This window comes from Diospyros lotus, chromosome 1 (assembly GCF_014633365.1).
Source record: "Diospyros lotus cultivar Yz01 chromosome 1, ASM1463336v1, whole genome shotgun sequence".
Classification (NCBI taxonomy): domain Eukaryota; kingdom Viridiplantae; phylum Streptophyta; class Magnoliopsida; order Ericales; family Ebenaceae; genus Diospyros; species Diospyros lotus.
In genome coordinates, this window is record NC_068338.1 from 53618177 (window position 1) to 53631744 (window position 13568).

Here is a 13568-nt window from a genome sequence, read left to right on the forward strand (position 1 = left end):
CATTGAGTATTCCTGTTTCCAATTGTAAATTATGAGCTAGGGCATAGATTAAGGTACAAACGAAGAGGAAGAAATGGTCTGAATATTTTACTTCAAAATTGAAGAAGAGAGAATGGAATGCAGATAAAGTAAGGCTAAGCTGATTATATACTCAGCAAGAGCCTAAGCTACCGACATAACAAAGATGCGCTAACATAAGTGCAAGGGGCAAGTCCAAGACTAACTGCTACAACATACAGCAACTTATACAACATAATTAAAGAACAGAAACATCAAATACAAAAGCTTGAGAAGCTGATGAAACACTGCTTTTCTGTAAAAGCTTGAGAAGCTGATGCTGCTTGAATAGGTGATTCCTTTAGGTTGATTTTGTCACACAAATACTGAAACCTGCTTCTTGGCAAACCCTTAGTGAAGATGTCAGTTAATTGATGTAAAGTAGGCACATACTGAATTTCAACCTCACCATTTTCAACCTTTTCTCGCACAAAGTGGACATCAATCTCAATATGTTTAGTGTGAATGAAATATCGGATTTTCAGCAATACTTTTAGCAGCCATATTATCACTCCACACTATTGGTGTTGGACCACACTTATACCCTAGCTTGGAAAACAGAGATTTCAGCCATAATATTTCAGTCACCCCTTCACAATAGCTCTATATTCAGCCTCTCCAACTGATTGAGCAACCACTGTTTGCTTCCTTGAACTCCAAATTATCAAATTGTGCCCAAGAAATACACAAATACCACTAGTAGGTCACCTACTAACCTTACATCCGGTGTGATCCGCATTAGTATATACAACCAGTGGTAAGTCAATAGGTGATGGTGAGAAAAAGAGGCCTAAACCAAGAGTGCCCTTGAGATATCTAAGTAGTCGTTTACAAGCTATCCAATGCTGTTGTTTTGGAGAGGATAAGAATTGATTGAGCTTATTGACTACAAAAGAGATATCTGGCCTAGTGTAGGTCAAATATTGTAAGGAGCCAATTATTGTCCGATATAAAGATGGATTTTCAAAAGAATCACTCTCATTGGTTAGTGAAACAACAGAATTCATAGGGCGGTCGAATTAGAATCGGTGATCAATATATCATCCACATACACTAGTGCAAACAACACAAACTTAGAAGTACGTTTAATAAACAGTGAGGGATCAGATACAACCTTTACAAATCCCCATGACTGCAAAGCAATTCTCAACTTGGTGTACCATAGAGAGATTTTCTAAGTTTACAGACATGGGAGGGATACCGAGCATCAATAAACCCTTCAGGTTGGGACATATAATCTTCCTCAGTCAAATCTCCATTCAAAAAGGCATTATTAATGTCTACCTGCTGTATGTCCCAACCAAAAGTAACAGCCAAAGTAAATAAAACTCGAATAGTTGGAGCCTTAACAACCGGACTAAAAGTTTCTGCATAATCAGCCCCTAGTGTTTGAAGAAAACCCTTGACTACCAACCTAGCCTTGTGCTTAAGGACTGTTCCATCAAGATTATACTTAATTTGATACACCCACTTGCGGCCAATAAGGTTCATGTCTTCAGAAAAGGGAACTAAGCCCCAAGTATGGTTATGCTGCAAGCTATGAACTTGAACTCTTCCTCCATACGCTTAACTCATTGTGAGTCTAAAAATGACTCATGAACAGAACTAGACACTAGGGAACTGGTTAGGGCATGAGGAGATGTAAACTGAAGCTGCTTGGCCTTGGACCTAGTTAGCATAGGATGAACAGAAGGAAGAGGTGCAGCAGTATGTTTAGGGTTATGTGCTGCAAGTTTAGGACAAGGCTGAGGAAAAACAACAGTAGTAGGAGTAGGAGAATTACTAGAGACAGAATTTGTGGATTGTGAGGGAACTGCAGTGTTTGATAAGGAAGAGGACACGTGTCGTGCTACTTTAGAGGAAGCAGGAGCAGAAAGAGATTCAAAAAAGAGAGTAGAAAATCCATTTGGACAAGGTTGAGATGCAGCAGGAGAAGAAAATATTTGATCAAAAGGAAATTCATTTGGATTAAATTGCACATGTCGAGAGATATAAATTCGACAAGAAGGATGCAAACATTTATAACCTACTTGTACATGACTATACCCAATGAAAATGCATTTAGTTGAATGAAAGGCAAAATTGTGCTTGTTATAAGGGCATAGGTAAGGAAAACAAGCACAGCCAAAAGGTTGCAGCGTCATGTAATTAGGTTGCTTGTGATAGAGAAGTTCAAAAGGTATTTTAAATTTGAGAGAAGAAGATGGAAGCAAATTGATAATATGAACAACTGTTTGGAAGGCTTCAACCCAAAATTTCAAATGGCATGTTGGCATGAGATAACAAAGTAAGTTCCATTTATGCTATGTGCCTATGTTTCCTTTCAGCAAAACCATTTTGTTGATGAGTATAAGGACAAGTAAACCTTGGATTTATGCCATAGCTATGAGGATAGGGTAAAAATACCTTAAACTCTCCCCCATTGTCTATTTGTAAGGCCTGTAATTTGGTTTGAAACTAAACTTAAGCAAATTTATGAAAGGTTACAAACGTGGACAGGGCATCTGATATATTATTGATGTCCTTCAATAGACAAATTAGGAGAAGGACCCCATAAATTAGAGTAAATCAATTCAAGAGGTTTCTTTGCTGTAATTAGACAATCAACAAAAGGAAGTTGATTAAGTTTTCCAATCTTACACGAATCACAAAAGAAGACATTTGAATGAGAACAAAGAAGACGAATTTTGTTAAGAATCAAACGCAGTACATTAGATGATGGATGCCCTAGCTTGGCATGACATTGATGATACATTCTTTCATTTTGTGCTACATGAACACTAGGTGGCAGTCCATGACAGAATGGAAGCTGTCCCTTACATTTATTTGAAGGAAAAACATTACATTCTAACAAAGATGTACTACTAGAAACAGAATTAGACTTAATAGGCTGGCTGGAGCACTGGAAATAGTGGAATTAAGTGCTGAACTCAGTTGATATAGCCCATCCTTAAGACATCATTTGAGTAGCACTTCCACGGTATTCTTGTCCTTAATCAAACAAGAATTAGAGTTAAATTCAGCAACAAGATCATGGTCTCTTGTAAGTTGTGAGACACAAATTAGATTCTTTTTCATGGTAGAAACATGCAAAACATTTGGTAAAGAAATAGTTGAAATAGGTGTGGTTTGAGTACACAAATGTCCAATACCAACATTAGAAATAGTAAGTTGTTTACCATTACCAACAGAGACTTTATCATTGCCGTTGTAAGGAGCATGAATGGAGAGATTGTTAAGGTTTGAGGTTATGTGGTTTGTAGCTTCGGATTCAACAAACCAAACTAGATCTATTAAAGAAGGCTGTGACAAAGGTGTATTATCAACAAGTTGAGAAAAATGATTATAATGAGTTCTTGTATAGAACCTAGATCACTCATGTAGGCCTCGTTAGAATCACTAAGGGAGGCTAGAAAAGCTCGTGAATCTGATTAGGAATCCATTGGTGGTCTTTCAAAACTTGAACTAGACATAAGAGAATTCCGTTGAAAGTTTCTATCAAACCAATGATAACATTTATCAATAAAATGCTTGTGCTTGCCACAAAGTTGACAATAAATCCTCTTTCTTGATTGTCTGCCTCTACCTCTTCCTCCTCAATTTACAAAAACACCTCTATTTTGAGCAACACCTCCTCTATTATTTACCAAATTTCCAGAACTCCTCGGTGTGTATGCAATCATATTTACGGCATAACTAACTCAACATTGACGAATGAAGTATGTGCTGAATTCTTAGAATTTAATCTTTGCTCATGCATTAGAAACAAGTATTGGACCTTCTCAAGGTCTATATGCTCCATTTGGTAGATAATAAGATTGACTACTGTCTCATAGTCATAATCCAGTCCATTCAAAATTGCAAGAAGCAAATCCTTATCACTTAGAGACTCTCCTATGGATGCAAGTGAGTGGCCTATAGTCTTGATCTTAAGAATGTAGTCATTTATAGACAAAGAATCTTTCTTAACTGACCTAACCTGCTGCTTCAATTGAAAAGACTAGTCAATTGTTTGACGAGAGTATAAAGTTTCAAGTGACCATACCTCGGCAAATGATTCGCCATGAATCACCTGCCCCAAGACTTCTTTGCCAATTGTCGAGAAAAGCCACCCAAGCAGCAGCTGATCTAATCGCATCCTACTCAAAAATTCTGGATTCATCATAGGTGCTCCATCTTCGCTAGCATTAGGATCTGTTACATTCTTAGCTGGAGTTGGTGATTTATTGAGAAAAGATTGATGATCAAATGTGCTCAGATTGTTGTTGAAATCTTTGCTTTCCAGAAAATGTAATTGTACGGATCAAGCTTGATAGGTATGTAGCTAAAGGCTTTTGTCATCGCAGCAAAATCTGATTGCGAGGCAGAGGACAAAGATGAAGACAATCAAGGAGGAAGAAATGAAGAGGCACTATGATCTGTATTGAATCCCATTGACCTTGGTCGTGGCTCTGATACCATGTAAATTATGAGCTAGGGCAGGGATTAGGGCACAAACGAAGAGGAAGAAATGCTCTGAATATTACTTCAAAATTGAAGGAGAGTGGAATGCAGATAAAGTAAGGCTAAGCTGATTATATACTCAGCAAGTGCCTAAGCTACTGACATAACAAAGATGCGCTAACATAAGTGCAAGTCCAAGACTAACTGCTACAACATACAACAACAAATACAACATAATTAAAGAACACAAACATCAAATACAAAATTAATGCTAGAAAGTCAGCTTCATGTAATATTTTCTTTCACATATTTGACCGGATTACTACCTTAGGGCCTTGAAGATAAAGCTTGGCGGACGAAGCAGAGTAGTGTTCAACTTCTTGGTGCTATGGCTTACTGTGCACCTCAGCAACTTTCTCAATGCCTACCTAAGATTGTGCCGAAATTGACAGAGGTCTGTCTTAATAAAAAATGTTAATATTTCAAACCTGGTTTTGACTTTTACTATATTTCCTTTAAGAAAATAACAGTTTTATTGAGTAATCTTTTGGTTGCAGGTGCTAACAGACACCCATCCTAAAGTTCAGTATGCAGGGCAAACAGCTCTTCAGCAGGTGGTACTTCATATTATTAGTTAGTACTTTTCATTTTCAGCTATTGGTTCTGAATTCTAATTACTGTTTTTCTTCCGTTTCTAGGTTGGGAGTGTGATAAAAAATCCAGAAATCTCTGCTCTTGTCCCTACCCTTCTAATGGGTCTTACAGACCCTAATGAGTTCACAAAACATTCTCTTGATATCCTCCTCCAAGTAAGAATTTGATATTCATGCAATCTCTTAATATACAACTGTTCATTTATTATTCTTTTCCAAATGAAATCACTTTTTTTTTCACCTTAAAAAGAATAAATAAGTAACATGGATTAAATTCTTATTGCCTTATTTCAGACAACATTTGTGAATTCAATTGACGCACCTTCATTAGCATTATTGGTGCCCATAGTGCATAGAGGGCTAAGAGAGAGAAGTTCGGATACTAAAAAGAAAGCTGCCCAGATTGTTGGAAATATGTGTTCTTTGGTGACTGAACCAAAGGATATGATTCCTTACATAGGCTTGCTACTTCCTGAAGTTAAAAAGGTCCCATTCTACTCTCTGGAGTTTAACATGTTGACTATGCTGATGAACGCTTAACCATTTATCGTGTTCTCTGTGAAACAGGTTCTTGTGGATCCAATTCCTGAGGTTCGATCTGTTGCTGCAAGGGCTCTTGGTTCACTCATAAGAGGAATGGGAGAAGAAATCTTCCCAGATCTTGTGCCATGGTTGTTAGACACATTGAAGGCTGATGGTAGTAATGTTGAACGCTCTGGAGGTGCTCAAGGACTAAGTGAGGTTAGATTTTTTATTTTCCTTTGTGGTGTTTACCCCATTCCTTTTCCATATTCAAATTTCTGTTCGCCTTCAATCATTATGTGTTCATTTCGAAAGCTTTCTTCTAATTTGTTTACAAAATTTGGGGTTTGTTTATATTTCCACACCTGCAATTATCGCTTTAAGAAATAATAATATACAAGTGAATATGCTTATTTGTGATGTAAAAAATAAAAAGAACCATGGGATCTTTCTTTGAAGAGGTTACGGATATATTCCAATATAACTTTCTGTCTTTTTCCAGAGCACCAATCCAGAACGAAATTTGAAATTCTTAGTCGTGATCCATTTCTTTTTATCTCATCAGAGAGTCAACTGTAATACCCCTGGTTTAGATTTAAGAATGTTGGATGAATAATGAACATAGAAGAACTGACCTGAACCTTGACCAAGTTTGACTTAATGTATCAGCTGATGGATGGAATTGTCTGATAGCATCACCAGTTAGACATTGGCTGGTGAGGAGGTGGTGGTCTATTGGTACCAGCAATTGAGCAGAAGTCGACTTCTGAAGCCGGCATTCACCCAACCAAGAAATTTCTTAATATGGACAAGGTGAAGGGTCAACTTTGAGGGCCACTTTGGGAGGCCAAATGGATGGAAATTTTGATTGGAATTGATTTATCAGGAATAAAATTAGACTAAACCATTCTCGTTAAACTAATCAAATTGCTGGAACATGGACAATGTTCTAGAACCAAGTAGAGAGGTTTGCTTCAGCTGAAGCAGCAGCTAAGTGGCAAGAAAAATGAGTTGGCCATCAAGCAGCTACTAGTTGCCACTGCCTGCTTCACCTCCTTGCTTAGCTTGTTTAGGAAGCCTTATATGGACTCTCGTTGAATTTTCTCCTAGTGATTAATTATCATGGAGTTTTGTGTTAGTCATTTCCAAAACTGGTGTTTTTTTAATTAGTAGATAATAAGGAGAGTTGATGAAATGGAACAATTAGTCAAAAAAAGAGGTAGAGGCAGATCTAAGAAGACTTTGGGAGAGACATTAAAGTTTGATACGAAGTGTATGAGCCTAAATGAAGATATGACAAAAGACATAAATACATGGAAGTCTAGAATTCATGTAGCCGACCCCACATAGTGGGATAAAAGCTGGATATGTTGTTGTTTTTATAATAAGGAGGTTGCTTTTCTATTTTCTCTAGGTTTTGGCTGCACTAGGCAAGGACTATTTTGAGCAGATACTTCCTGATATCATTCGAAACTGTTCTCATCAAAAGGCATCAGTTCGTGATGGTTTTTTGACACTTTTCAAGGTAAAGAGAAACCTAATATCTAGCTATATCTGTTAGTATTGTGTGTTTTGTGGCAAGTCTTCATTGATATTCTTTAATTGAATCTCTTTTGTAGTACTTGCCGAGGTCGTTAGGTGTACAATTTCAGAATTATTTGCAGCAGGTGTTACCTGCTATCCTAGATGGTAAATATTTGGTTTCACCTCATGTTCTGTTTTTGGGCATGTTTACACATATCTTATTTCACTATACATTTTAAATTTGCAATGTCTCTTCCAATTATTCTGTCTGTTTTCTATATTGTCTCCTTCCAACATTATACAGGTCTTGCTGATGAGAATGAATCTGTACGAGATGCTGCTCTCAGTGCTGGTCATGTCTTGGTTCAGCATTATGCAACAACGTATGTTTTTTCTGCATGCATTTTTTTTTACCCGTGATCCTATATACTTTCCCCAATTAAATCTGGAGTGGAGTATGTGATCAATAAACAACAACGTATCAAGCCTTTATCCCACCAAGGACTCAGAAATAAGTTGCAAAGAAATATAATGTTGCCAATTTTAGTCTGTAATAACATTGCTGTCTCATGTCAGATCTTTGCCTCTGCTCCTTCCCGCTGTGGAGGATGGCATTTTTAGTGATAGTTGGCGTATTAGACAAAGCTCCGTAGAATTGTTGGGTGATCTGTTATTCAAGGTATATGCTTTGCATCCTTTTCAAAGTTACCTTTGTGAAATTTTTTGTTGTTTATCTAACTTTGTCTATTTCTCCAGGTTGCTGGGACTTCTGGGAAGGCACTTCTCGAGGGTGGTAGTGATGATGAAGGTGCAAGTACCGAGGCACATGGGCGTGCAATCATTGAGGTGCTTGGTAGAGAGAAACGCAATGAGGTCCTTGCTGCATTATATATGGTTCGAACTGATGTGAGCATAACAGTGCGTCAGGTAATGCTAATAATGTCCACATTATTTACTATTCCGTGTGTTTATAAATTATTCCGCTTCTATATTTTTTACCTGGAGACTGGACGGCTCTCTCACTCCCACAACCTGCTCTTGCAGGCTGCTTTACATGTGTGGAAGACCATAGTTGCAAATACTCCTAAGACACTGAAGGAAATAATGCCAGTTTTAATGAACACTTTGATTACATCTCTAGCATCATCATCCTCAGAAAGGCGACAGGTATGTTATTTCTTGTTATTTATTTATTTATTTTTTGCCAAGGTAAAATCTCTGAATCAAACACCCTAAACTTGATACAATTTTTTAGTTATGATATGGTTTGGTACTTTTTCAAGTATTAGAATCAATTCATGTTTTTATAGGCTGCTGGGCGAGCGCTTGGCGAACTTGTTCGGAAGCTTGGGGAAAGAGTGCTACCACTGATCATTCCCATTTTATCCCGCGGTTTAAATGACCCTGATGCAAGCAGAAGACAGGTTAGGCTTTTCCTATCTAAATTTTGCTTTAAGGATCTTACGTCTTTCTCAGCTCTTTATAAGACTTGATAAGATGCTGATAACTAGGTTTCTCTTTTGTTTTGATTGATCGAGTTTTGCAAACATATATTGACTGATGCATGCAGGCATGATTTGTGTACTTTTCCTTTTCTCTTGTTGCTGGGTAGATTCTTGATGATGTTGTTTCGAGTACCACGATTCCTCAGCTTAGCTCACTTCTTGTTACGAGTCCTGCTAATGTTGCAGAATAGGAATTGCAATGAGTCTGAGGCTTGGAACTCTTCAGTCATATAGATAGGCATTGTCACATACTGGTTATGCTAACAACCTGGACAAGCGTAAAGGGTTAAGTTGGATTCATGTTGGAATGCATGAGCAGTCATGTAATGCACATGGTGGGCTGATTGGCATATGTCAAGACATGACTTCGGGTAACCTTGGTATTTTTCATAGTATTGGATAATATATGGAAGCCACAAAGAGTCCAATGCAACTGCAAGAATTGGATTTCGAGATAAGGAAGTTTTTTGGGGCTCTGTGGGAAATGATATCAGTGGATGAGTTTTATCTGTGGAGAAATGCCAGGCCTTGCATGGGTTGCCTGTGTATCACGCGGCGTGGTGGTTCCCTTGTGATTGTGCATTGCTGTGGGAAGGCTTGAAAGGGGTATGCCTGATGATGTGTGCTAGTAGGGCCCTGAAAGGTGGGAATGGCTTGCGGTTTGTTGCTTGAGCGAGGCATTATTTTTGTGGGGTAGAATCAGTATTGTAGAACCCCTAGACATACAAGGGCAAACATGCTAGATTGCAACAAGGTGGCAGTTAGCTGTTGCAAAGATGGCTAGCAGTTATGTTTATTTATTTATTTTAAAGTTAGTTTATTATTTGTATCTTGGGCTATGAGTTAGTTTGGTACTTGTCTGTTAGTTTGTTGTAAACATTCTGTTACCTGCACTATGAGTTAGTTGGTGGATAGGTAATAGTTGAAGAATTAGTTGAAGAGTTTCCTCCAAAAATCTTCCCTCCACTATTTTAGTATAAAAGCTGCTGCTTTCCAGATATAAGAAAAGGTCAAATTTCAGTTTCCTTTCCATTTCTTTCTCCTTGGATTTCTCTATCTCCCTCATTCTATTTAGGGCTGACCACTAGCCAACAGTGAACCCAAGTTCCTGTAGCCTTATGTTGAAACTGGAATTTAGAAACCCTAATCTTGATAGTCCTTTCAGCCAACCTGACAGTCTATGAAATGTTGGGTCAGTTTTCCAGTGGAAGAGTGTGATTTGTGGTTGGGGGGGGGGCAAGTGTCCATGAGGTGGCTATCAATAAGGTTGCTACTGTGGCAGATTGTTTTTCCATCACTCTTAGTGGAGTATCATGCCCCTAGGGATTTGGGAAACTCTTTTAAGATGGAAGATCAACTTGTTGCCAAATTCTCTTAGCCCACTTAGATATGCTTTCCTTTGATAGGATAGTAGGATAAGAGATTGGTGAGCAAAGGACTTCTATTTTTTCTTTTTGTTGTGCCCTTTTGATTAAGGACCTTCAAAGCGTTCTTGGAAAGTGTTTGGTTGGCACATGCAAGTATAGATTGGTTCTTCTTTTTGCGAGTGGTAGCCAATCTATAGGCCATGTAGTCCCATGGGTTTGGCATTTTTTCTTTTTCACTTTGGACCTAGAATGGATTATGCCTTCCTCAATGTGTAGGTATTTGAGGTTGTGGTGTAGGAGTTGGCCATCTAGTCTATGGAGGTTGACTTAGATGACTATCCCTCCGTTCATTGGACGGTGTAATTGGAAAGAGAAATTGGAAGGGTATTAAGGGCATGGAGTATTTGGTTTTATTGGTCGAGGATGGATATCCTTTTTGTTATGCCTCCATTGGCAATTTTTGGTTTTTTTTTCTTAAATTTTTAGTGAGAACTGGTGGCTTTTATCTGTTCGTTTGGATAAATTCCACCTTGACTCCTTATAGTTTGCTCTAATTTTTACCAACACCTCTTTTGATTTATTTTTAGTATTTCAGGTTCTAATGGGTTTTTTTCTCTTTTCAAAACATATTCTTCTGTAAGTAAAGAATGTGATAAAAAAACGAACCATATGGACCTGAAATACTTAAGGTAAACCACAAGGAGTGTTGGTGAAAATAGCTCAAAACACAAGAGGTTAGAATGGAATTTACCCTATTATTTTATATAGGTACACCACCTTAAGGAATTTACCCAAAAAAAAAAAGTTCTCACATATTCACCTTTTACTTATAAAAAAAAATAAAAAATCTGGCAACTCCATTGACTTACACAGAATCTAATACATGAATGTGTCGTGTACCTAGGGTTTGGATTGAAAATTGGAAGAATGAGGGGGAAATTTAGAAGAAGAATAGGGAGGATCAGAAGAACAAGAAGTGAGGGTTGAATGATCGAGAGAGGGAGAGGGAGAGAATTTGGAGGAGGAAATCAGAATTGTTTCAATTGTATTCATTCATACCATGAATTATGCTAGATCAGTCTTATATACTGATCCAAATAGCAGTGATTTGGCGCCAATAGGGCTGCCAAATATTCAAACCAATTATAACTAAAGGCTGTTGCTTTCTAGGTACAACTGCAAACTACTTCTAAGTATAATTGTTTCAATCCAAACTAACAACAAATACAAGGAATACATCCATTATCTATTACTACCATACCCTGGGGTCGTGACATTCCCCCCGCCTTAAAACATTTCTTGTCCCCAAGAAATGCCACCCTTCCACAGCTTCCAATATGAGTTTTTCTTCTCTTCCACAACTTGGATGGCACAATCTTGAAAAACTTTTTCAAGCCTAACACATTGTCCATAGTTCTCTTGGACTCATCGGTTGAAATAAAATCCAAAGCAACCACTTGCTGGTTGTCGTAGTGAGCAGTTGAAACCTATTGGCTGCTGTTCACACCAATTTTTCCCATCACCAAAGCAGTGTTTTGCTTAACTGGCACACAATGCCATAACTTCCCTTGAAAAACTGCATTGTCTAACTCATGCAAGACCTTGTTTCCAAACTTAAAGCCTACTTCAGGTCTTTTCTGTAGCTATACTTCGATTACATGTTGTCCCCATACTTCCTTATCAAGTCCACACACCTTCACAACATTGAAAGATATTTCAGCTGGGGATATCCCTCCAAACATACCATTTCCAACAACAGTAAGGGACTCGAATTCATTCTTAACATGATTTATAATCAGATTATCCAATGAAACAATATCCTTGGCCAGCATATCAGGTGCATGAAAGCCATCTTCATAGCAGTTCTCATCTCCCATTTGATTTATAGCTTGCATATCCACCAAATTATCTGCTTCTTGCCCTTGTAAAATGTTGTCTACATGGATCTTTTTATCCAAATTCTTTTCATCTCTGAAATTTTGAGTTACCATTGAAAAGTCAGTTGGTTCCTCAAATCCCTGTAAATTGGAAACCTGTTGAAGGACTCCAGCATCAGGTTCCTTAATATCGACTGATTTTTCAGTTGAAACCTCCTGATTCCATGCAGACAATTCAGCCATATCTATTTCTTTCTGTTTGCTGGAATATTCCTCTTCATGAACTTTTTTTTCAAAGGGATTGGATGGTTCCTTTGGATCTGCTGTCCCAACAACTTGATCGCTATAGTTTCCTTTTAGATAATGCTTTTCACCGCAAAAATTATTCCCGATATTGCAGTCATCCTTCTGTATAGACTACTTCCTCATGAGACAAGAGGATCGGTTATGTTGTAGGGATTGTAAGGTGATATCGAGGGAGTGCTTGACTACTCAACATTGACTTTTGGTACTTGACATCCAAATAAGAAATTGGAAGAGAAAAAATCACATAAAACAAAATCCAATAATTAGGTGGTGGGATTTAAAAGAGGAGAAACAATTAATCTTCAAAAAAAAATTAAAGGGTAGAAGGGAATGGAATGGAGAAGGACATGCAAACCAAATGTGGAGGGAAATGGCTACTGCTCTGAGAAACACCACAAAGATAGTCCTTGGAGAGACAAATGGTAGAGCTCCAAACCTTAAGGAGTCTTGGTGGTGGAATGAAGAGGTACAATTGAAAACTAGAAATAAGAAAACTTGCTATAAGGCTGTATATCAGTGCAACAATGAAGAAAACCTAAAAAATTATAAAGAAGTGAAAAAGGCAGCAAAAAGAGTTGTTAGTGAAGCAAGGTTAAAAGCATATGAGATTTATATAAATGACTTGATACAAAAGATGGAGAAAGAGATATATATAAATTAGCTAAAGCAAGAGAAAGAAAAACAAGGGATCTAAACTAAGTGAAATGCATAAAAGATGAAAACCAGAATGTATTAGTGAATGAGGGACTAATTAAGGAGAGATGGAATGAGTATTTCATAAAATTATTCAATGATGGTGGGGACATAAGAGTTAGGTTGGGACATAGTAGTAATTCCGAAGGGAATTGAGCTATACATTTTATCGACGCATAAATGTAAAAGAAATAAGGCAAGTAATAAAAAAGATGAAAAATCATAAGATAGTGGGGTCAAATCCCTGTAACTTGCATGGGAGAAGAGGGCGTCTCCTGGTTAATGAAATTATTTAATGCGATCCTTAATTCAAAAGAGATGCTAGATGAGTGGAGGAAGAGTTCCTTGGTTCCTATATACAAGAACAAAGGAGATGTTCAAAACTATGAAAATTACAGAGGAATTAAGTGAATGAGTCATATCATGAAACTCTAGGAGAGAGTAATAGAGTAGAGGCTCAAAAAAGAAATAGATGTCTTGGGAAATCAGTTTGGTTTCATGCCTGGTAGATTAATGTCACGACCCCAAAGAGGAACAAGGACTTGATTGTAATTAACTAAGGGGGGCATGGCTTTGATTAGTCTAACACATGTAATAAGTAGCGGTTGTACCTAGCAGGTG

General features: G+C 37.7%; 1 protein-coding gene across 1 annotated transcript in view; it reads left to right on the top strand.

Moving 5' to 3' along the window:
• Positions 1 to 13568, top strand: part of LOC127796954 (protein ILITYHIA) — a 91604-nt gene that overhangs the window by 52296 nt on the left and 25740 nt on the right. Inside the window, exons 31-42 of the mRNA XM_052329356.1 lie at positions 4832 to 4954; positions 5058 to 5114; positions 5199 to 5309; positions 5448 to 5639; positions 5721 to 5894; positions 7090 to 7200; positions 7295 to 7364; positions 7504 to 7582; positions 7776 to 7878; positions 7956 to 8126; positions 8244 to 8366; positions 8510 to 8623. Coding sequence (XP_052185316.1) covers positions 4832 to 4954; positions 5058 to 5114; positions 5199 to 5309; positions 5448 to 5639; positions 5721 to 5894; positions 7090 to 7200; positions 7295 to 7364; positions 7504 to 7582; positions 7776 to 7878; positions 7956 to 8126; positions 8244 to 8366; positions 8510 to 8623 — 1428 coding nt within the window. The remainder of the gene's footprint in view (positions 1 to 4831; positions 4955 to 5057; positions 5115 to 5198; positions 5310 to 5447; positions 5640 to 5720; positions 5895 to 7089; positions 7201 to 7294; positions 7365 to 7503; positions 7583 to 7775; positions 7879 to 7955; positions 8127 to 8243; positions 8367 to 8509; positions 8624 to 13568) is intronic.